This window comes from Bombus huntii, chromosome 4 (genome assembly GCF_024542735.1).
Source record: "Bombus huntii isolate Logan2020A chromosome 4, iyBomHunt1.1, whole genome shotgun sequence".
NCBI classification, from domain to species: domain Eukaryota; kingdom Metazoa; phylum Arthropoda; class Insecta; order Hymenoptera; family Apidae; genus Bombus; species Bombus huntii.
Window position 1 is genome coordinate 14,775,536 of NC_066241.1, and position 24,090 is coordinate 14,799,625.

General features: G+C 37.0%; 1 protein-coding gene across 3 annotated transcripts in view; it reads right to left on the reverse strand.

The window, feature by feature from the left end:
• Window positions 1-799: 799 nt before the first annotated feature.
• The window catches only part of LOC126864404 (telomerase-binding protein EST1A-like), a 150,239-nt gene continuing 126,948 nt past the window's right edge, over window positions 800-24,090 (reverse strand). For all 3 annotated transcript variants that reach the window (XM_050615711.1, XM_050615712.1, XM_050615710.1), the window contains 4 exons: window positions 18,882-19,044; window positions 10,473-10,693; window positions 9,808-9,892; window positions 800-9,019 (listed from right to left, as the gene is read on the reverse strand). In XM_050615711.1, coding sequence (XP_050471668.1) covers window positions 8,883-9,019; window positions 9,808-9,892; window positions 10,473-10,693; window positions 18,882-19,044 — 606 coding nt within the window. In that variant the 3' untranslated portion in view covers window positions 800-8,882. The remainder of the gene's footprint in view (window positions 9,020-9,807; window positions 9,893-10,472; window positions 10,694-18,881; window positions 19,045-24,090) is intronic.

The following is a 24,090-nucleotide window of genomic DNA, read 5'->3' on the forward strand; positions in this document are numbered from 1 at the left end:
CCGGGAAAAGGCCGAGCAATTACTCGGAAGCGCGCACTAATCGCTGCGCGAGATTCTTCGATCTCATAAACGGTGAAGAATGATAATGGAGGCTTTGCCTGTTCGAAGTATTGCCATGCTTATGGATACGTAATGCTCGTACAAGAGCAAGAGGAATTTTAGTTGAGATCAAGTTTCTTAACTCTTTGTACCCTACTGGCGCCTTTATACAGGGTGGTTGGTAACTGGTGGTACAAGCGGAAAGGGGGTGATTCTACGCGAAAAAAGAAGTTGAAAATATAGAATAAAAATTAAAAAAAAAAATTTTTTTTTTGTTTTTAAATTTGTCCATCGAGACAACGATCTACAGTGAGATCCGTTATAACGTACCGCACGTGTACCCAGCGAAAATTCAAAGTCGATTTTCTCGGAAACAAAGCCTCAAACAAAAAATTTTTATTCTATATTTTCGGCTTCTTTTTTCGCGTAAAATCTTTCTGCTTGTACCACCAGTTACCAACCACCCTATATATAGGGATATTAATAATACAAAAATGTTTTCTTGTATTGTTTTTAATAATAAAGAAAGGACAAAGCGATAACCAACTTAGGTAGAAGTAAATGTTGCATCAGTATATAAATACAATGTGATATAATGTGAAATGCATAAATACTGCATAATCCTAGAACACCATCAAAATTCATTTCAAGAATTGAATTCAAAATTCTTGAAAATCAATTCGAAATTCTTGAAATGAATTTTGGTGGTTATAAGAAATGGGATCAGAAGAGTAAATAATACACCTTACACGTGAATATGTAACAGCGATTCCGTCAACTTCACGTTTTATTGAATAACCAAAGTGGTAACACTATAGTACTGACATTCTTCATAAGTGTAATAAATGATTAGCCTAAAAATTCTACCGCTGCATCGTAGTGATTATCATCATCATCGTCGTCGTCGTCGTTCTTATCGTCGCCATAATCATTGTTATCGTCGACAATTATTCGTCACATTATTCAAAAAGAAAAAAGAAAATCCTCTTTCCGAGTCAAAATATAAACGTATCATTTAACACCGTTCTTTTAGATATTTAATTACTATACGCATATAATTGGTATTGCGACAATCTTGAATTAAAATCGATGGCCAGTGGTATGTAATCGGTATATTTGTGTTCGCGTGTATTCGTATTTTATATATAACGTATATTTTATATGCATTCATAGGTACACTTATGGTGTAAATCGTCCCGGGATAGGACAGAGACCACAGCTTTCGGCACGCATATAAAACGTGCTATAAAAATCGCGACGTCAACAAGTTGCACAGATCGATCGTATTCGTAGACACCATATTTAAATCTATTTCCACTTGTCTCTAACCATCGTCTATCTCTCGACTCTTCCTTCTTCTTTTTTCTTCTTTAAATCTCACCAAATTTTTACAACCAGCCAGTAAAATCAATCAAGGCAAAAAAAAAAAGGAAACAGAAGATCTCGATCCTCCGCAAGCTGATACAAAAAAAATGTCATTCTCGCCAAGGAAGTCTGATGTGGTGGCTGAATGGAATGTAAAATTTCGGTTTTAACAAGAAACACAGTTACTTTATTGCGAATGTTATTCGATAACCGCTCGTAATTAACCCTACTGCGATCCTTCAGGCTTTTCGAAAAAAATCATTAACATACGATTCAAACGAGAAATCAAAAACGATTGCTCTATAATTTCCTCAAATTTAAGAAATTTTCTTGGTGATAAAAGTTACGATCCGATCGAAAATGACCCACGGAGCACAGCAAGATTAAAAGACGCCGTGACTTTAATTGCAGAAGAGATTCAGTAGAAAAATAGACGCTTTAAGACGTTCTTGAGCTTGGCGTCGGCGCATCTCGACAAGCAAAGGAACTGACGGCAAGTTGCGGAGGTTCGACACGCTGCGTTCCTCGATATTTGCCAAAGGAAAAGTCGCGACAAATTTTCTGAATTTATTCGACGCACGATTCAACGAGCATTGAGCTCGTCTGGAGCGATGCGATGTCCACGCGATTTTGCATCAGTGACGCTGTGGGATTCGGCAGCTTTACATTTGTAAGAATACAACAATCGATATACGATGCGAAGAAAAGAAAACGCGCGTTTCAATCTATCCATCAAGAAGATCTGTCAACTGAAACGAGCATTTTTTTTCGTATTTTTCTTTTTCTTTTCTTTTCTTTTTTGTAACTTCATCTTCGTCAATGTGTCGAAGAAACAATTTGAAATTTTTTAGATAAAATCTCTTATAATTTCTGCTGTATATGTAGATATTCGACTATCCAGTTGGTCGAATCGAATTCGTCGATCACAACACCGAGGACTCGCGCGGATCGACCGGAAACGTGTTACCAGTTTGCCACCTGTTATTGCACTATTCGGCTATTGCGGAGGAATCAACGTGATATAATGATTACAATCGGTGGTAGGACTTTTTGACTCTGTTTCGAGTCTGACTGTTTTGATTCTGTTTATCGCCATTAACGCTAGAAAGACCAATAGAGTCGGTTTCACTAATGAACAGAATTGTGTCAGGTATTATTGCCACTGACAAGTATAACTATTCGTAAATTTTGTGCTTTTGTTGTTTTGTTTGGGTCACTGAAGGTGTTTTAACTCGTAATAGTACTGCGGTTTTAGTTTATTTTTTAGCTGGTTTCCAACTTTTTTGCCAAAACAATAAAATATGATAAAAGGATTGTAATTCGTAATAAAATACGAAGCAGAATAGTTTACTTGTAACTTTGTCGCTTTACATCAATAGAGATAGATATTGAGAAAATGTTCATATTGCACAGTAACTGGAGATAAGAGCTAGAATAATAAAAGTTTAGAAATACGTGTTTTATCTAAGACAATAACAAATTATTTCAACTGTGGTGGTATTTCTAGTGTCAAAGGATAATTGTGTTAACAGTTTTTAAAGAAGCTTCGAAAATGGTGCAGCACCGAGCTGATCGTCTCTACCATTTAATGCATACGTTCTACATGATGAAAAGAGGAAAAGAGTAACATTAATATCGACGATGTGTACAACTATCTTAAAAAGAAAAAATAAAAGTGAACCAGTCGAAAAGATACGATCAAGAGGAGTTCCAGTCGATTACGAATGCTCTTATTTCCTCTTCGTGTCTCTTGATCGCTTTCTCTTTCACTCGTTTCCTTGCACTCGCTCTCTTCTTGCAGAATTAATCGCTACGGATCGTTAAGTAACTAGAGTTTTCGTCGAAAAATAGGACACGTCGCATTCTCATCTCTCACGGTCCCTTGTTTATCGGTTTCATTCATTCTCTCCCTTTCTCTCTCTCTCTCTCTCTCTCTCTTTCTCTCTCATCCTCTCTCCTCCATTTTCAAGGATTAATACATATGAATTGTGGCGGCTAAAACGTTAAATACGAACGGATACAATTGTTCTCGATTACTTTGCTGACTCTCAATTATCATCACCATTTTTTGTTTCTTTTCATTTTTATGAAACAGTTTGGAACAATCTTGGAAATAAGGCCATATAGGGCCTGAAAAACTTCCCTATAAATACACATGTAGTTAAAGAAATCTTTGAACAGATTTTTTTTATTTGAAAGTCTGTAAGTTTGAAGGACGATATTTATCTTATAGATTAAAAAATTCATTAAAAAAAATTCATTATCAATTGTTCTACTCGGTAACAATGACCGAGAATCAATAGATCAACGAATAATTTACTAATGGATTCAGCTTAAAAAACGCAAGTTCGGTAGATAACAATTAACGGACGAGTCTCGTCCAAGTAATAAATCGGAATAAAGCTAAACGATAATTTCCCGATTCATCACATCGCGTGCGATCGTCCCACCATGACATGATCATCGAATTCCGTGGAAAAACATCACGATACCAAAATTATTCACGATCGACACGTTCAACCGGTTCGATATCAATCCTTCTATTCGGAATGTTCGTGATCTCGATCGTACCGAATCCTAAAATACATTTTAGACGCGTTTGATTCGAGTCGATTAACCCTTTGTGGTCGATCATTTTCTATGTATGTGTGTATAAATTACTCACGATTCCTCATTTAATGTACACATTTACGATGATTATAGATTCGTTCGAATGGCGAGTGTGTTCTAGAAAAATAAATACAGCGTGTACTGTAGAAAAGTATCGTAGACATTGGTGACCTAGCGATGAAAATTTCTATCAATCGCGACAAATATACAGAGTGCTATTGGAAAAAGAATTAAGAGTTTGTAGACTTATATAGTGTCAGATGGAATAAAAAAAATGTTTCATTAACTTAAGTTCAAAAGCCAATACCTTTAGTGTAAAATGTGATTTTGTATGTATATTTTGCAAGGATAATTAATTTTATACTATTATGATTTGCCTCATCCATAGGAAATAATAATTAATGGAAACTATATCAAATATATAAGTTTTAAGATGCAATGGATAGATATGTATGTTACTTTTCAGTTATTGCATATTAGCAAATACAAAATTACATTTTACTGCAAAAAATATAGACTTTCTAAATTCTATATCGATTAAGAATTGTATACTTATTCTTGATGAATACTATAAGCACTTTAAATTTTTATCCTTATTCCTTGATACACTGTACAATATTTCTTTCTATGTATAGATATATATATATATATATATATATATATTTATTTATTATATGTTTCTTTTCTATAAGCTTAATCTCCCGCAAGGGGTTAATCATTGATATGCAATCGAGCAAAAGTCATACGATCGTGTTAGGACATTCAAAACCTCCCGAAATCAACGACTACATGCGACAATAGATTTCTGTTATTTCTCCTAGTCTCTATACTGTTCGAGAGCTCAGAAAGTTCATCGACACAGGCAAGAAGAAAAAGCGCAAGCGCGTATACACGAATTAGTGTTTCCTCTACATTTCCTTCCGTTGCTTTCTGCTTTGTTCACATACGCGTAAATATTCTTTTTCTTCTGTTCGATTTCTATCCGCTCACGTACGGTGGATCACGATGCAACGTTACGATCGATAGTTTCTTCTTTGATCGATGATTTTACAACGCAATAGCAATTTTATGTCTTGCAGAACTGTTAAACTGTTAATTTGTTATGCTGATGTACGATTTACGATGACCCTTTGCAACGCTATACGATCAGTTTAACTATTTCACGTATGATTAATAGTTTCTCTTTCTTTCTTCTTTTTTTTTTACCTTTTTTTAGCTTGGCCTTTTATGTATATATATGTATATACATATATATAAATTGAAAAATAATTCAGATTTATAATATATTTCACCGGTGTTTTAACAATTTACTCGGTCCATTAAATTTCTATAATCATTTAAGATGGTAGAAATGAGTAAAGATAGTAAAAAAACATGATGAAGAGTCGTGTGTCACAAAAGAGGCGAAACCTACCGATCAAATCTACCGTGTACATTCTATTAATTTTCTTACAATTTAAATATTAAGATATTTCATTTCCCGTAAGATTATCGGCGTTATAATTTCACAATTACAATCTTTGACTTTGTCAAATTAAATTAATAAGCGGCTCATTGCTCCACATACACGTGATCTTGATGGAATGAAAGGACGCCATTTCCGTCTAAAGAGTAAGACAATGCCAACTTTGATAACAAAATAATTCGAGTTTCACTAATATTATTAATAATACGAATAACTTGATGTAGTTTACGTTTTCAAAAAAATTACATAATATTGCTTCATTAAATGATATTTACTTCGTTGATAAAATAACAACCACTTTGTCGACCAAATTATTAAATCTTGTTTAACAAACAAAGTGCTTCAAGACATATTATTATTATACTACATTTATTCAAATACATTATAAATTAGTTTATAAAATAATGTAATCATTCGCCTGACAAAATAAATAATGGCATTTACTTGATCAACGAATAATATTCCTAAATTAATCAAATACCAAGTCGATTCACGAAATACAAATTTGAAAAAAAATCTTTTATGTTATATTATTTGCTACGTCCTTTAAGTAATTTTCAACGGAAGCTCAAAAAATTTTCTAAACTTGAAGAAACCACGAAAGATTCAAGCTTTTATTTTATGCCAAAGTTCATAAAATATTAAGAACATTTTTGGTACTTAAATCAAAAACAAGATCAAAGCGTAAAAATTTTAACACCGCAGCAGTATTGACGAACAAAATGATGAGCATTTAATCAAAAAAGTAATACCATTTAATCCAACAAAACAAAATCTATTTAATTTACAAATTAACATTCTTGATTCCCCTGACGAAATTTCACGAATTCATTGACACACGGAAATGGTAGCAAAGTTAGTCGACAAAATGGCATCCGCCAACAGAAGGAACCATCTCTGGCGGCAGTTATAAGCGAAACAAATGGCGTTTCAATTTCGTGTCTGTGGCATTTTGACGCGAGCAAATTGTCTCGATTAAAAAATTCACATGACATTCTCGACAATGACACGCGAGCAGTCGCTGGAAAACGACGAGGATTCGGGACCTCTACGCCGTCACTCTGGAAAACTTTGTTTTAGTGGGAATGCAAATGGGGAGCGTCTATCGTGATTATATCCGGCTTAAAACACGGTCACCTTTTTTGTGTTGTAAAAATCGCACTCGTTCTCGCTGCGCCAACACCGAGCGCGTAAATTGTTCTATAAAAAAAATTAAAATTCTTCTCGTAATACCTTACGGACCACAGATATGCTAGATTCAGCTATGATAAAATGAATGGAGAAGCAAGTATAATAGTTTATATGAACAAGATTTTACTTAGTGTCTAATTATTCGAATTCTATGTAATTGAGCACTAAGCTAAACATCACTCTTCTTTATTTTGACGATTAACGAATATTAGCAAACAAAATATATTAGCAATTAAGTTAGTACGCGGTGGCTTTTTAAAAGCAATATTAACAAAGTAATTAATTGAAAAATATTAATAAGAAAGATAGAGAATATCTCCGGTAAACTGAAATACTTTACGATGAAATCTACGGATACAAGAATCTGAAGACTCGTATTAAATTTATTTTATGTAATTTGCGCTACTCGGTAGTTACTCCCGTTTCTCAGTTGATCATATCTACCTCTCCCCCGCCAATCTAACAAATCTATATATATATAAATATATATATATCAAACACATCTTTCTCTGCTCGAGACTACAATGGAAACTACGCCTGGAAAAACTTCGATAAAGTCCATAAGGCGTTACGAGACTCGTAAAAAGGAAAAAGAAGCTAACAACGAGTAAAAATAAAGGCATCGAAATCGTACCATCGTACGAAAAAACCATGAAATCGTTAGAGAAAAAAGTGAAGAAAAGTGAAAAAGTACGATACAAATATCGAAAATTGCATCAAAAAAAAAAAAAAAAATAAAAAAATAAAAAAAAAGAATAATACACGGCGTGCAAGGATAACTTTTTCGTTACGCGTACAGCGAGAAAGAAAAAGAGTAGGAAAAGAAACGAAGGGACAGCCGAAAGGGAGAGGAAAAACAGAAAAGAGGAGAAAGAAAGAAAATTAATTCCAGAACGATCCGGTACGAGGGAGGGAGCTTGCTAAAAAGGACAGCATAAGAAAAGAGAATAAAAAGAAAGACAAGCGACACACACGCGAGGCGGGATGTACGCGGATTCCGAACGCATCCTCCAACGACCGCATACGGTGTATACAATATTCAAAAGTGCGTACAAATATACATATATATATGCATATATACGCGTGTATAGACCGTTACAAACATGATAAAAGGTAGAGAAAAATGAAGCCGGCCGCAGAGCGGTCGTCATCGATAAAAATCAACCAAAAAAGATATTCTCGTGTGTAAAAAATATCGACCCCTCTCGTCTCGTCTCGTTTCGTTTCGTTTCTCGCTTCATTCATTTTCTTGCTTTATTTTCTCGTACGTTTCTCTCAGATTGAGTAGCATACTTTCCTGTCTCCGTTCTCGGACAAATTACTTTGCCCCGATACGATTCAGCTATCAACGTTCTCGCGCCGCTTTACATCCCCTTTTCTCCTTACATGTAAGAAAATCTTCATAGTAGCTGTTAATCGTATTGAAGAGAACAGAAATCTATATTTCTCTAAATATAACTATTAAATATAATATATTAAAAACAAGTAAAAAAGAAAAAGAAATCAACGATGGAAAGCGTCGCGATCACGCATCGTCGTTTCTATCTAATTATATCTATTTCCCTCTCTCTTATCCCTCTATTTCTGATCCTACTACAAACTACCGTTCTCCCTGTGTTTCTCCTAGTCTCGGTCGCTCCTAAAAACTCGATCTACATCGAGCAATGTCACCATGGAAAATGACCAGTCATATTCTCTCTCTTTCTCTCTCTCTCTCTCTTTCTCTCTTTCTCCCACTAACACACTCACTCTCTCACTTACTCTCACTCTCATTCTCACTCTCACTCGCTCGCTCGTTCATTCACTTACTCACTCATACGCACTCTCTCATACACACACACACACATTCTTTGCCGATCTCTTTGACATCCTTGCCGACACGATGAATGCATCACCGCGGGTATAGGCACGACCTCGACAATCAGAACGAACTTACGTGTGGGAACGGAAGATCCGTCGCACGCGCGCGACGGCTGATCGGCCACGATTGAGGGAGCACGATGCGAGATATCCTCTTTTCTTTGATTCCCCTTTTTTCCTCCATGCTCTTTCTTCCACGCTTTCTTTCCTTTTCTTTGTCTTGCTGCTGCTGTTGCTGTTGCTGTTGATGGTTGCTGCTGCTATTTCTGCTGCTGCTGTTGTTCAAGTTTACTCGGCGGGGGTGGTAACGGAAGATTTTTCGTTAGCGGGTATGTTTGGTCGGAAAAGCGTCTCAACCAAGGCCGGCCCATTGCATAAAATCGGGCACCTCTCTTACGGGAACATCCCTTGCTAGCGCCTTCACCCTCAAGTTCCTGTCATCCGTTAATAGGACAACTTCCCTCCTGAGTCGTCGTGGCTGACCCTCTTCTGTTGAAACGAAAATTCCGGGATTGTTTAGCTTTCCGAAAGAGCTGTTGGTTCGATGGTTGCATGGAGAGTGTGACATTCAGGTTGAGATGGTGGGTGTTTTTGTTAGATCATGGAAACGAATTCCTTTTATCCAGAGACACATTTCGTTTGATCTACCCTTCTTAGTTAAAACGTCCTACCTACCATCTCGAAATATCCAAGAAAACTGAAGTTTTATTACTCTTTCTGGCGTCAATTTAGAATATTTATCCATTATTTCGTAACACAATCTATATAATATAAATGTAAAACCACAATCCAAATGTTTTAATATATAGTAGCTCGCGAATGTATTTGGATACTTGTAGAGAATTATAAAGAACGAATAGATATTAGATAGGACATTTTAACTAAGGAAGGTAGCGATGTAGTTTTGTTATGTCTTGCACAATCATGCCATGTTCTTGAACGTTTTTCCAATGAAGAAACTTCCGAGATTCAGGAATTCGAAGATAAAACAAAAATTACGTAATAGCAAGTTATCAATATTACAAATTGAGACGAATAAGCAACATCCTATCAATTAATAAGTTCTATTCCGATAAAGGCGAACAAAAGTAACGAATAGGTCGATCACGAGACCATATGTACTGTCAACACCGATAACGGTTTATCCGCGAGCGGAACGAGCATTACAATCGGCCAGAGGCGGTATTAATCACCATCAAAGCGTCGGGAAACGCTTGAAACGTGTTCAGAGTACCCTCTGAGAGAAATATGCGCGGTGGCACCGTGTATGTACGTACCTGCATTTACTTGATCTTTGTTACCCGCCTTGCAGAGGCTCAAGCACGTAGCCAGTATTCTGTCATCGTTTCTTGTCAACCCGTCCTGCAACAGAATTACAGATGTTCCGCTTATTATTTTTATAAAATGACACGCGACTCAGCATCGCGGGAATTTAAATTGGCGGCGCTTCTGTACCTTCAAAAGATTCTTCTTGTTAGTTTCAGAATTTTAACCTTTTATAGCGGCACGTGACTTCATGAGTCAGATTGGATTGTTCGAAAAGTTCGGTTGCATCTTCATTATAAATTTGTATTAAATAGTATTAAAGCGTTCGAAAAAATACTGTTCTTAGTTGTATACTATAATAAAAAAAAATTTAAGAGAAACATAAAAAATTCGTTACTGAAACAAATTTCTTCCTTGAATGAGACAACGTTGAGCATCATATATCTAAGAAATTTGGAACTTTAATTGGAATGCTTATTTCTATCTGCCTCATTCACCGAATATGGTATAACGTCATTATTATTTATTATGATCTGTACACTTATTAGTTGCTTTTTTTACTTTATTATTTATTATACTATGTATTATTTGCATTTTCTATATTTGAAGTTTTCCATAAATGAATAAACATCCGCAGTCTCATATTCATCTGCATAAACCAAGCTGATTCGCTCACCTTGTCAACGTCCTCTTCTACCGTAAACGTGCTGGACGTCAGCACAGTTCCTCTAGTGGTCAAGCACCGAATCGCCGGATTTCTGCTTCTCGCGAAAGCCAGAGCTACCTTTGCGCTCTCAGCCACCCTGGCCACGTGTTCTGGATCCAAAGTCGCCCTCGAAGCTGGAGGACAATCTCTGGCGTCCGCACCCCTTGCCAAGCCCTCGAGCTCGTTCAGAACTGCAACAACAATAGAAACGTTTGATTATTGCTACACAGCGGATGTTTATGTAAATTCATATCTTTTATATATATTTTTTTTTATAAAAGTTTCTGTGTATATTGCTCAATATATGTACAAACATTTTGGTAATTCACTGTATATAAAAATAATAAAACTATATCATCAGAAAAAATTTGTTGGTATCGACATCTGTATAAATAACAATAAAAAAAATAGCGATTTAAATATTCCATTGAACCTCTCTCGTCCAACAAACAAAATATTTTTGAGTTTTTGTATAGTTAGAGAAATAATAGCATTTGTATAAAGAAACGAAGAAAACAGAGAACAGTTATAAGATTAATTTCCTTAATCTTAAAGCAATATTTTCTTTATTATGTTCAATTGTTTCTATAAGTTTCTTTGTCTTTAGGGGGGAGCATGCAAGATACATAAAATCGAGAAAGGGAGGACGGAATAACAGAGGGATGAATCTATTCGTGGGAAGTGGGAAAAGTTTTTTCATCGACGCTGTTGCCCAGGGAAAACAAGCGTCAACGCAGAATTTCAACGAAGGAACCTTAATAGTGTTTACTCGGACTTCGCTTGCCCAACCCCCGCTGCGTGAAAACGCCCCTAACGAACTTCCTGTCGAGTCATGCGAGGGTAACTTGGCTGTTGAATGACGCGGGTATGTGTGAGACTGCTGAAGAAATAACGATTCATTCTGCTAAATAATAGTTCTGAATGGTTGATTGTATCGCGAAATAAATAAGTAAAGAAGTGAGATAAAATAAATTTTAGGAAGAGGTAGGTAACAACGAATCTACATTCATAATAATATTATACAGAACGTCACTGAATTACAGATGAGAGACATTTAAAATCATTGAAACTAACGATATTAGCTTCTCTTTTTGAAGAAAGTCCCACCGCGCTCAACTGTGACAAAGGTAGCAAAAAGAAAAAGAAAATGGAAGTGAAAGCAAGAAAAATTCATTAAAAAATTAGAGTGGCGAAGACTTAGTGACTTATCTGCTGCACTAACAAATGTTCTATCTGCATCTAAACTAAGATTATCTAACTTAATACATAATATATGCGACATTACAAACTATTAAAATCATCTAATAAACAATTAGATCGAAGACTATCTCTATATTTCTACAAAGAAATTTCAGAACTTTCCAACTTTGCTTAGAAGATAAAAAAGAACACGGAGAACTTGAAATATTTCAATATATCTCGAAAAATGAAGAAATGATGGATAAAATACTTTACCTAAGTAAGATAGAAAACAGATATCACCGTGCCGCTCGTATTACTAACCAGATTTATTGAATAGTAGGGATGGACAATGAAATATTTTTTTACTTTTTTTACTCAGAAAATTTTATTTAACAATTTAAAAATTTTAGAGTTCTTTAAGAGTGTCTTTTTTAACAATGCATCGATATAATGGCAAAGATTAAAAGATGTAGGAAATGTTAATATAGTCAAGAGTATGCATACCTCATGAATTGGCAATATCCAATTAATCAGGGATGGATATACGTAGGCAAAAATATTTACTTAGATTCACCCCCTTTTCAGTTGTACCACTAGTAGGAAACATCGTGTATAAATATTGAGAGAATTTCTCGATTTCTTTCGAAATAAAGACGCAAAGGTCATAAGAACAGAATGATCTCGTCGCAAATTATTGATAAACTCGCGGAAAAGCAATTTGGATCTCTCAAATAGAAGAAAGGAATCAGTTTCTCGCAGCACGATGCAAAAAAAGAAGACTCAATAAGTAAAGAATCAAATATTTCTGTAAAAAAAAATGTTGTGATACGGTTCTGGGTTATTTTTACGACGATTTTCCTACTAATCTTTTTACCTGTCTTTCCGTCAAAAAGAAATATACGAATATATTAAGAATTGGTATTTATTATTTAATTATTATTTGTTCACTCAGTTTATTTTCAAGTTTATTTTGGAATAATTTATATATTATACATGTCGGGGTAGCGTTGTGGGTGTTTCATGAATCTTCATTGGAATTAGCCATCGTTATGGTATAACAAGGTACGGTTTATTAACACAAATATGGATACCACAGACTTGACAATCAACCACGGCGATTAGGCGCTCGCGACACTAGTGACAATGGCCTTAGGTTTGATAACGAATCCGCGGTCAACGGGATGATAGATGTACGTGCTCACAAAATCTAAGTCTGATTCTTCGTTAATAAAACGCGTAATATTCACTGATCGTACGGCGTTACTCTTTCCGTCGATGAGATCGCAAGAGAGAGTGACTTTCCGTCCCGATGATGCCACAGAGGAAAACTATATGGGGTGTGTCTAAGGACACGAGATCCTCGGATTCGTCGAGGAAAGCCTTCGTTCGGAAGGTAAGGGAAATTGGCGTTGCTGCTAGTTGGTCAATCTCCATATCGGTGGTTAGAAAAAGATGCTAGCCGCCCTCAAAGGGAAGTTGCTGGCGGGAACCGCCATTCGTGAGAAAGTAGGTTTCCCCTATCTTCCCGTAGTTGGGACAAAGACTGTTTGTCTGTTTGTAGGACTTTAGTTAACTAAATCTTGAGATTTATAACGGGCCCTCAGGCTAGCTGAACATGTACTGCGGAGACGCATCGACATCTAGCAATCATCTTATTCGAAGAATAGGGTCTGCGTGTGGTAAGCTACGAGACAGAGACCGTTGGAATGTTTACTGTCGAGTGTTACAACTATTTCCTTTTTAAGGGAAGCTAAACTATTACTCCATATCTTTGTTAGATAAAACGTTCATCCCTTGACCGCGACTACGTTTGGCCACTGATTGTCGCCTCGAGCCCAAGCTCATTATCACAAATCTCGAACAATTACAATCGGACTGGATGACTACAATTGTTTAATTACAGCTATGGTAGATTCTAGATTACAATGTTACAGGATTTTCCCAAAATTCCAGAGGCTCCGGTGTTCTTTCGTCTCCGACATATAATACAATGTAATTTAACGATCTTCCGATTTTTATACTCTATTTGTCTCTTAATTTTTCCAAATGAGTGGAGACTTGTATAACCAGTTTTGGACACCATCGTAAACACCCCAACGTATCATTGGGATCGGGGAAAATCAGCCCCAAAATAGCATTAAGTCCTGCATCGCTGAATTTCCCGACATCACAATATTCAACAAGATTCCTGTTTGCCGAGACATAACTGAGATAATTGGACTATTGGGTAGTGGATCCCAAGGTCCAAACGTCTCGTCCCGATTTTGCTGAAGTGTTGCTTCGATCAGCCGCGAGGTAACACAACAATTCGTATGCATTATGACTTTCAACAATTACCATATCAAAACTGTCTGGAGGTATAGACATGTCTTGCCTGCAATACCTGATGTTTAGGGATGCCACCTTCGGGTACGTTAACACAAATCAGGTCATCGTTGGGCAAAATCAAGTCAGCAATCAACTCATAATACATTGCAACTGGTTTTGGGATTATCATGTCCATAGGAATCAGATTGAGCGGAGATTTCTTTGTTATGACCTTATCCACGATGAAGGCACGACCAAGTAACACAGCATTCAATATGCTATTGTACAGGTGCTGAAACACGTCTTTGATAGAAGGGACCAAAAACGCAAGATCATTGTATACGCATTTCAACAATAGAGGAAAATGTCGAAAAATCCAAATTATGGCTAGACATACACGGAGAAAAGGAATTGGAATAATAAGGTCCTTTGCTCCATAAACGTTCAACCTCGTGATCCTCATCCTTCGCGATCTTAGGTATCTTCTGCTGTGCCAGAATTTGTTGTATCAGAATTTTGTCAAAAATTCTGTTTTGTTCAACTCCGCTTATTCCGAGTAATTTTACGAGATCAGAATACCGTTCTGCTTTCTCGACCCGTTTCGACAAAATATGAAAGCAATGAAAGAAAGAAACGTCTTCGTATATTCTGCAACGCAACAATGTTTCGATACACTGTAAAACAATTTAACGAAAAGCAACCGATTGTTACTAGATAACTAGAAACGATGGAGCCGACGACACAGGAGGACCTATACATATTTCTATACATTTCCATCAAAATAGCATTTAATGACAAACAGGTTTATTTGCCTAATAAAGTTGGAAATGTTTACTTGATTAATAAAAGATGGAAACCTGTAGCGCCTGCGCTAATAACTGACTATAAAAGATAATTTTTACGAAAATAAGTTAATCTGTAATTCTCGCGAGAAGTACGACCACATCGAAACTTCAAGAATGAAGATAGATACAAAATAAATCATATAAAATAAATCCATTAATTTGGTCAAATTTTTTCCCCAATCATTTTGTATTATTGAATTTAATTCTTCCAACGTCGTAGCTGTGAATTTCAAGAATTTCCTGAATATCTTTTTCATCATTAATCTCTTCTTCCAGAAGATTGAAGTATTTATAACATTATAATAAACTAATTTTCTTTTCTGTCCTTTCTCAATTATGCAAATTTTTCTCTCATTGCCAATTAACAATTAACGACTTTTATTCTATCTCCAATTAATCAATTCATCTCTTCAGCAATATAAGGGTTGGTCGAACCATGAAAAAGAGAAAATAGGAAAGCTGATGGTATCGATTGACATTGCTAGTTACTTTCGTTGAGACGAATTGTCATGAAGAATCGGGCTCGATGAACGGCGTTTAAGGGCGCTAATGTTGCGCGAGGAATCTTGAACAAAAAAGAAGGCTATATTCTATATTTCAGTAGCACGTGTTCTGTTTCAATAAAATTATTTTCTGATAACGATGTTCAGATCATTTGTCACTCTCACGACCCTATTTATAGCACAAATAGAGCAATAGGAAGGACAAAGATCGAAAAAGCATTCTCCATCGGTCGGCGACCACGAGCCATCGCCCACGTACGGATCGTGGCTGAACAACGTGGCCGTGTCGCGTCGGGCCAATCGCCGACTGTTTCAGCCAGTATACACATGCATTCATGTATGAGCCGTGAGAACCTAACTGTGAACGCAGTCCGTTGTTGGGGCCAGACGGATCGTGGCTGTCCGCGATGCGCGACAGGGTCAAAGGGCAGCGCCAGTCGATTTTGCATGAACGCGCACTTTCGTTTTTCCGTGCCACCCGGGTGGCAAAAGAAGACCAAAGAGAGAAACTAGCAAGAGAACTGTCGCCTTTGAAGGCGAGCACGAGAATGATTAAAATATTCATTCGGACACCATCGACTTATTTCTTTCTTCCGATCCGCCTCTCAGAGGAATCGGAGGAATTCTCGGCTGCAGGAGAAGCTCCTAAAGAACATCTTTAAACAAATTCTTTCGGCAAAATCTTTCAACGAGATTTCTGCAATGCATCTCTAGAACATTCTTTTAGCAATAATTTCTGAAAGAAGATTTCTGAAGAATTTTTTAGATGATGCCCCTTAGACAAACTTCTGACAAAGACTGTTCGGAGAAGCGTCCCCAAGAATTTTTTAATGTAAGTATGGATGTTGATACGCGGAGTGTTTTATTGGAAATTGGATGATATTATCAAGTGAATGAGAAGAATTTCTTTGATTTTGTGGACCTCTTGATGTGATCCTGAGATCGTAACGACACTAGTAAATTACTCCACTTACGATACTTTCCCCATTCCGATGCGGCCTCAACATCACGAATGGAGTTTCAACAACCAATGATCCCCCTCTCGCCAAGACGAGTCGAAGAAACATTTTCTTCCACAAGCCCAAATAAATTAACCCACTGTCGGAGTAGACTAGAACGACAGGAAGGAAGCAAACTTTCATCCATATTCATGAAAAATCAGGGGAAAAGAGTGAACGAGGGTCGAACTGTACCTTCCGGATTACTCGAATAAACTGTTGTCTGCGACGTTCGGCCGCCAAAAAGTTTCGGAGAATCTACAAGCAAACGTGTCTTTTTGTCACGACCCGTTGCCTCTATGTGCTTCCTTCTCTTCTGGTCCGGTCCACCCCCTTGGAACAAGCGGAACCCCTTCAAATCCAATAATCTACTGGCGTATACACAGAAGACGAGGGCCGAAAATACCGAAACGTGGTTTCAACGACAAATACGACCCATTCGAAACATTTTCAATTGGAGATACAACGACATTCACTTGCTACGATATAAGTGTAAAATTTGATATGGATTCGCAACAATTTCCTCGATTCATCGGCGGATCGGTTAAATTACAAATGCAACGAAACAGATAATGAAAACGCTTGTACCTGTGAATGTATCTTGAAACTTGTATTACACAGTTCGTGATAATCTATAGGGTGGATAATAAGATAAAATATTGACTAAAGTGTTAAAAATTGTCAACAAAGATTTAAGTCTATGATACCCACCATTCATATGGGATGAATATTTCGATAATAATTTGAAATTCATTAAAAATACAATAGAGAATATTAAACCAAATTTTATAAAACATTCCTTAGGTAGGATTTCGTAATGGACATTAACGCTACTACTGGCGAAACACAAAATAGTTCGTGATAATGACTGCGCGATGTCTCGAAATTGATTCGCCTGAATTATCGAGCCAATTATCACTAATTTGTGATCGTGTAACAGTGATTGGTGAGCCTTCCATTTTAGACAACCTTGAAATCTCCTGAGTATATTTTATCTCAGAAGAACGACTCACTATTGCTGCTGTTTCACAGAGGTTAGTATAATAATCGATTGAGGTGATTTGAACGTAAAAGTGTGGAATTACAGTATAATTACTTTGACATATTGCATGAACAACCTCTGGCGATCTCTTCAATATCGATAATATAAAAATCTGTTGAAAATTTTGAGGAAGATATATTTCAGAAATTGACACGATTTAATATGACGTTTGCTTATATTAGAAATTGAATAATAGTAAAGAGACTGATTACTCTTGTTATTTTCGCTTGAAGATTCAATTTTCGTTATGTTAGCCTTATATAGAAAAATGTTCTACTCTTTCTTTTGACAGGAAGAAGTTACGACAGTCAGCAGGTAAAACAAAGCAGAACATATTAAAATTACTCTCATGACATAAAAACTGAGCCAACATTTATCTCTCTCAAATATTTGTACACTTATTTATGTTAATCAGATTTCAACAATTGAAGTGATTGCGAAGAACACGAATACTTCTTTACATTTTGGGGACCGTCTGCTCTGACAAGCATATAGCCTAAATTCCCGCGTGTTTTTTTGGAGCGAAAAAGAACTTTCCAGGCAATCAATATTATATCTAATATATTGATAACGGTTTCGTATTGTTTCGTGTGAACATGTAATAAAAAAAAACTTTCATTCGTAGCATCCGTTGCTTTTTTACTGTTTTACTGTTTTACTGTTTTATTTAACGACAGTTAACATTTTTATAGGATACCGCATGATGCATAAAAGATGCGAATTCGCGTCTCCGGTCCCCAGAGTGTTAAGACGCGCGTAAAAGGAATCAGAGAAAAAAAATACGATAGGAATTACCGTAGTTCGAATATAAATAGAAAATATAATCTTACAATATCATAAATTATGTGTCAAGAATTTTCATTCTAGGATATCTTCCAAATCTTCATCGACGAAAAAAGAAAATTGCATGAGACAAAAAAAAAAAAATGTAAAAAGAGTGCAGTAAAAAGATAAGAAACATGTCGGGATTACGATATTCGATCCGATCGATTCGCATCGGGCCGCCTTTTATTTTCGATCCGCGAACACAGACCTTGGGACACGCGTGCTCGGGCACGAGTCACGACCTCTCGCTCGTTATTTATCGACGATTATTTCATACGTTCTACTTTTTCTTCCTTTCGCGACTTATTTCGCATGGTATTACACACCTCCACTTCGTATATGACAATCGTCGATTGTCCTCAAAAAAAAAAAAAAAAAAAAAAAATTCGCCCATCGCGAAAACCGAAATCAATCGGTTCAGAGATTTTCTTGAAGGAGAATTATTTCGTCTCTTTCTCGTAGCTCAAATTACGTAAATTATGTTTTATATTCGATATTAGCGACACCAATTATTGACATGAATATTAAAAATGGTAAAAGTTACGGTGGATATTAAATTTTACAGTCTTAAGAAATTCTGAAAGATTGATAATACCAGAAGTAGGAAATTTACTAAGCACAAATTGTACTTGGCATACTTGGTCTAAAAAGCAATTAAGAGGAGTCTACACACTTACCTACAAGTGGCACCATAAGCGTGTAAATCGGTTGAGCGCCAGCAATTGCTTTCGCGATATTTTGTAATTGCGGTAGATAGTCGATAAAGCAGTTAGTATCTGGCACCAATTGTCTAGGTCTCACTTCGATTTCCACCGAAACTGAAGACTTTTGCAAGATTTGCTAAAACATAAAAATTCAATACATGAGTCTTTTTTCTATGCCATATTTGTTGTACTTACCTTTCGTAAAGATTTCAAATGCATCCAAAATGCTTTAAACCAATGTTACACCGATTGTAAGAAAAATAGGATGAAATATTTTAACGAAACAGGTTATTATACGCTACGCTTAAATTAAATATGATTATAATATTGACTAGACTGTTTAGTATTCAATACGAAAAGATGACTTTAAGTTACTTTCGCGGCAGCAGTGGTACGATTCCTAGCGCAAATGATTTCCGTAGAAGAAGAAAGAATAAAATAATATAATAAACACATCTCTTCGAATAAATTGAAATTATTGAAGGGAAAAGGTAGAAACGCGAGAAACTAAAAAATGAGACATCTGATCTCCTTCTTCTCTCAGTTCGATCCATACGAATCTTGTACTATTTGTTTAAGGATCGAGAAGGAGGCGGGATGTAATGGAAGACGCATTGGCCATCGATTGAATCCCACGCATATCCTCATTGTCAGTGAAACCATCGCGTAGAATAATATTGAGCCAGAGGCATAACGCGAATGCCAAGTAGCCATTGTTATACCGAGGGAAACGAAGATAATGGCCCTCTAATGTTGCCCTTGCTTCGTGAAATGATATAGATATAACACTTTTCATGATACTTTCCAGTAATTAGAACGTCTTTTTGAGATTATTCTTCATCAACTCTTAAACGATTTTCTCACACTTCTCTAGTGTCGACTACCTGATGATTAGCGCGCGACTTTCAGACTAATAACTGTTTCCATTTCTAACCACGTATATATAGCTTTCTATGGCGTTCTTCTTTACACTTACGGTTGCAACTGACGGTTGCAGGAAGTAATCGCGACCAGCGATAAGGAAATTGTAATGAGATGGATTTCGAACCGATAAATTTCTGAGAAATTAATAAGGAAAGAATTCTTGGAAAGTAAACAGATCGAAAAAATATGAATCCGATTATTTGATAACATAGATTAGTGATAATATAGATTATACTCCGTTCATAGAATTGGGTCAGTAGAAATGAGTAGAAATAAATTTGATCACTAGTGTTGTTATACTTCTTTATTGATGCTCTAACGAATGATATCTTTTTTATGGGGATCTATCACCCTGGGTATAATAGAATGTAGCCAATGTACCTTTCTAAAGTAATGAAAACAAATTTTCCTTATCGATAACTGTTGGTAATGATTAAAAAATATTTTCATTCCTTATAATAGTTATTCAAACCGGACCGCTTGAAAGTTAATACTTTTTAGTTGTGATGGGCAGAAGTGCCTTGGCTTCCAAGAATGCCTCCCGAAGAGGGAAATATTCCTGCACGTACGATCTCCACGTGCAAATTGCACGTGATGATGTACACGCGCATTTGTTTAGAACAAAGGATGACGTCACGCGCCCAGAGACAAAGCCACGTGTACCTACACCAACTCAAGAAATACAATTCCAAATCAGGCAAAAATCGAGGATCTAACAGTCGAACGGTCACAGACCTATCATTTAGAACAAACGATACAAGAATTGTTATAGAACATTTTACTTGACTATTTTCAGTTATAAAATTAATGCATTCCTATGAACTGTTACTCCAGCGTTTTGTCGATCGTAAAAATCGAAAATATTCACTGCGACAAGGAATGGCGTCTGCATGACGATGCATAATGAACGAATGTCGTTGAAAATCGTCTCGCGGCGGTGATATTACGAATTCGTAGGTATTTCGAATGGCAGTGAATTCCGGAATGTTAGCTTTCCACGAGCTCGCAACGAACGCACAATACATGATAATTAAGCGCGGAACTGGACGTCTTATCGAAACGTAAGAGATGAGTCGTTCGTTTCGCGTGACACAATCGCAATATCAAATGCCAAAATGTTATAAAGGGTAAAACTTATATCGAACATGTTGCTTGCATATTTGTACGCGTAAACGATATATGCTGTTTATTTATCTCGAGAAAACTGAACCAAGAATAATAAATTCTTTTTATATGAATCGTGCGCAAAATAAAGATTACCATCGCCAATATTTCTGTACGTCATTGTATATCCATCATGTAAATTTTCTTTTAGAGTAAAATATTTCATGAATTGGAAAAATTAACATAGCAGCCAATTGTTCGTATCCCTGTTATCATATCATTTTCGTACGATATATACCAATATTTGATGTTTTATCTTGCTCGAAATCTAACATCTATGATATTTATATAAATTAACCACGTAAGAATATCTTTAAAAAGAATGAAGATATTCTTGAATACAAAGTTCGCACTTGATAATTTTATAAATTCACGGCACGTTTCAACGATTCATATGAAATGGGAAAGATCGTGCCAGCATAACTGGAGTTCCATGTGCAAAGATTTAACCAAGCGGAATTTCCTGGCCAAATTCCATTTTTCAACTTTTAAATAGTCGATAAATATATACCATGAGAGTGCCGCTTCCCAGAACATTGTGATACGCGGCGCGAATTGCGTGCGTTTTGCCTTTGTTCCTTGGCGTTCGTGATAGCACGCGACGAAAGTCGAAGCGGAGTACCGGTCGCGCTTTTACTCCCGTTTAAAGCATTCGCGAATTCCTAAACGATCGAGCACGTACCGTTGTGCCCGTCGCCTCCGTCCGCGTCTTCGTCACTTTTCCTTCGTTCCGATCGTCCCCGTACCCCACGCCATCCCTCGAGCACGAGTGGCGCGTGAGAACCCGCCTTGAATCACGCACCGCGGCTCCAACACCCACGCATATTAAGCGCGCCTCTAGCCACATTGTAAATGTTCCACGTCCACGTTGACGCGGAAACCTACTCGCGTCACGTTAAGGACAGGTTCACGGTTCAAGAGAAAGAGAGAGAAAGAGAGAGAGAGAGAAGCGTAGAACACCAGACACTGGCCGATCGCGCCAATTTTACCGGACAACCTGTATGGCGAGGCGTTCTGAGAAGTTGGGCGAGTTCGTGCGGTTAGGTGCGGTGGATCGTAACTGGGATCGACGATTGACTGATAAAATGAAGTATCTCGAGAGTGGAATCAGGTACTCGTTGATCGACTAATTGATTTAATCTCTCTTTGGAAATGTTGGCTCTTGGATTTTCTTCTTTTTAGTAGAGCTTGCTCAGAAATTTAAAGTACCTGATTAGTTGGCTCCTATTGTTTGTGGAAACAAAACAGTCATGAAATTAGTTCATATGATGAAGGTTTCATTGTATCGAATTAATTAGGAAGAAACGCTAAAATGCTTTGCTGATAGTGCGAAGGATTAAAATTACCGATTACGCAATCCCGACAACATTACTCTTCTTTTCTTCAATGTTACACACACGACACCTGCTGGTCTCGAATTAGCATAAGCGCGATGGGAACGCGTTCATGGCGTATTCCCGCGCCCGTAAGAAACTTCATTCAACTACCACGGGATGAGAATCAATTAACGGTATCACATTCCAGCGAAACGACACTACACCTACCATAAACGATAAGGTGTACCATAATTAAAAACATAGCCGATCTATTTGGTGAAATTGGTAACTAGGTCAGAAGGCGTATGGATCCCGATGGACTTCCGATTGAGCAGTGAATAAATGAAGTGCCGAGCGGCGATTACGTTCGAACACGATTACTCGCAATAGTTGCCAGGACTCACCGTACATTCCCGGCTGTCTCATAATTATAAATTGCAGACCGGAAATGGCATAACCACTCTACCGGTTGGATGGAAGAAAAATCGTTCGAATTTATAGTGCATAGGATTATACACGATCGTTTGAATGGAACGTGTATACTAGCCGAATAAAAAGTATGTTTCGTCGAACGGAATCGTTATTATAAAGCTCGCTATTATAAAAATATGTAGCTCCAAGTAATGTAGAAATCAATATTCATTATTTTTCCGAATTTTGAATCAAATATTTTTTCAGGTTGCTGAACTCTTAAATTTCATTTATGGTGTATTGCCAATGATTGTAACAAAATTGTAAAATTCAGCGCATCTTCGACCTCTTTTAAACCCTTGCTATGGTAAGGTTATATTTTTTATTTCGTATTGCGAGTGTATTTCGTTACACATTTTTTGGAGAATTATCGAAAGATACGAACGTTAAAGAATATATGTAATCCAGATACTAATAACATTAAATTTAAAGAATCCTTACTAAGTTTATTGCACACTTGCTTATCGCAAATCGTTGTCATCATTATCATCCTCTCTTTCCCACAACTCCGCTCTAATACATCTCTATATAAACAACCCAAAGCTTCATCCAATATATACCATCTTCTTACGTAATCAACCATATATACTCAAGTGTATAATCAAACGTGTGCAACAAGCAATAGTAACACCATCCCCGTAACATCCATTACCGAGCCACATAAATTCGCCTGACCAAGCTTCAGATCGCGTCATCCGTTGCATTATCGCCTGGAATTCCTCCGATCAGCTCGTGTACGCGTCATGTTCCGTGCGCTAACTCGTGCGAGTAAGATCGTATCTGTACGTCCTCCGCAGTCTCTCTTATCTGAAACGCCTTAACCTCTCAGAGATAGCGCGCGCAAGAACGCGAGCGGATGAGCTACACCTGCGCGTGCGCGCGTGGACATCCTCCGCGCGCGATCAGCGAACGGACGAACATGGAAAAGAGTGGAGAGTCTACCCGTGCTCCTTTCTCGAGGAAGCGTGTAAATAACCGAGACGCGAACATGCGATCAGCTTTGCGTGATTCGATGGGACACGGTAATTGGGATGACGAGCCTCGTGCAACTGGGATCATGGAACGAGATGCGACGGCAGCTCGTTCATGGCCGCAACGAGATTCGGACTTGATTAATTGTGGCGCATTCTCTGAAGTTTTCAAGTATAGAAACTATTTTATTTTATCTTATTTCATTTTATGTTATGTCATTTTATTTTATTTTTTATTACCTTTACTTGTACTTTCTATATCTTGTAATTTCTACGTACGCCATTAGAGTAGTTTCGAATCGTAGATACAAATACAATTACCACATTTGCGTCTCG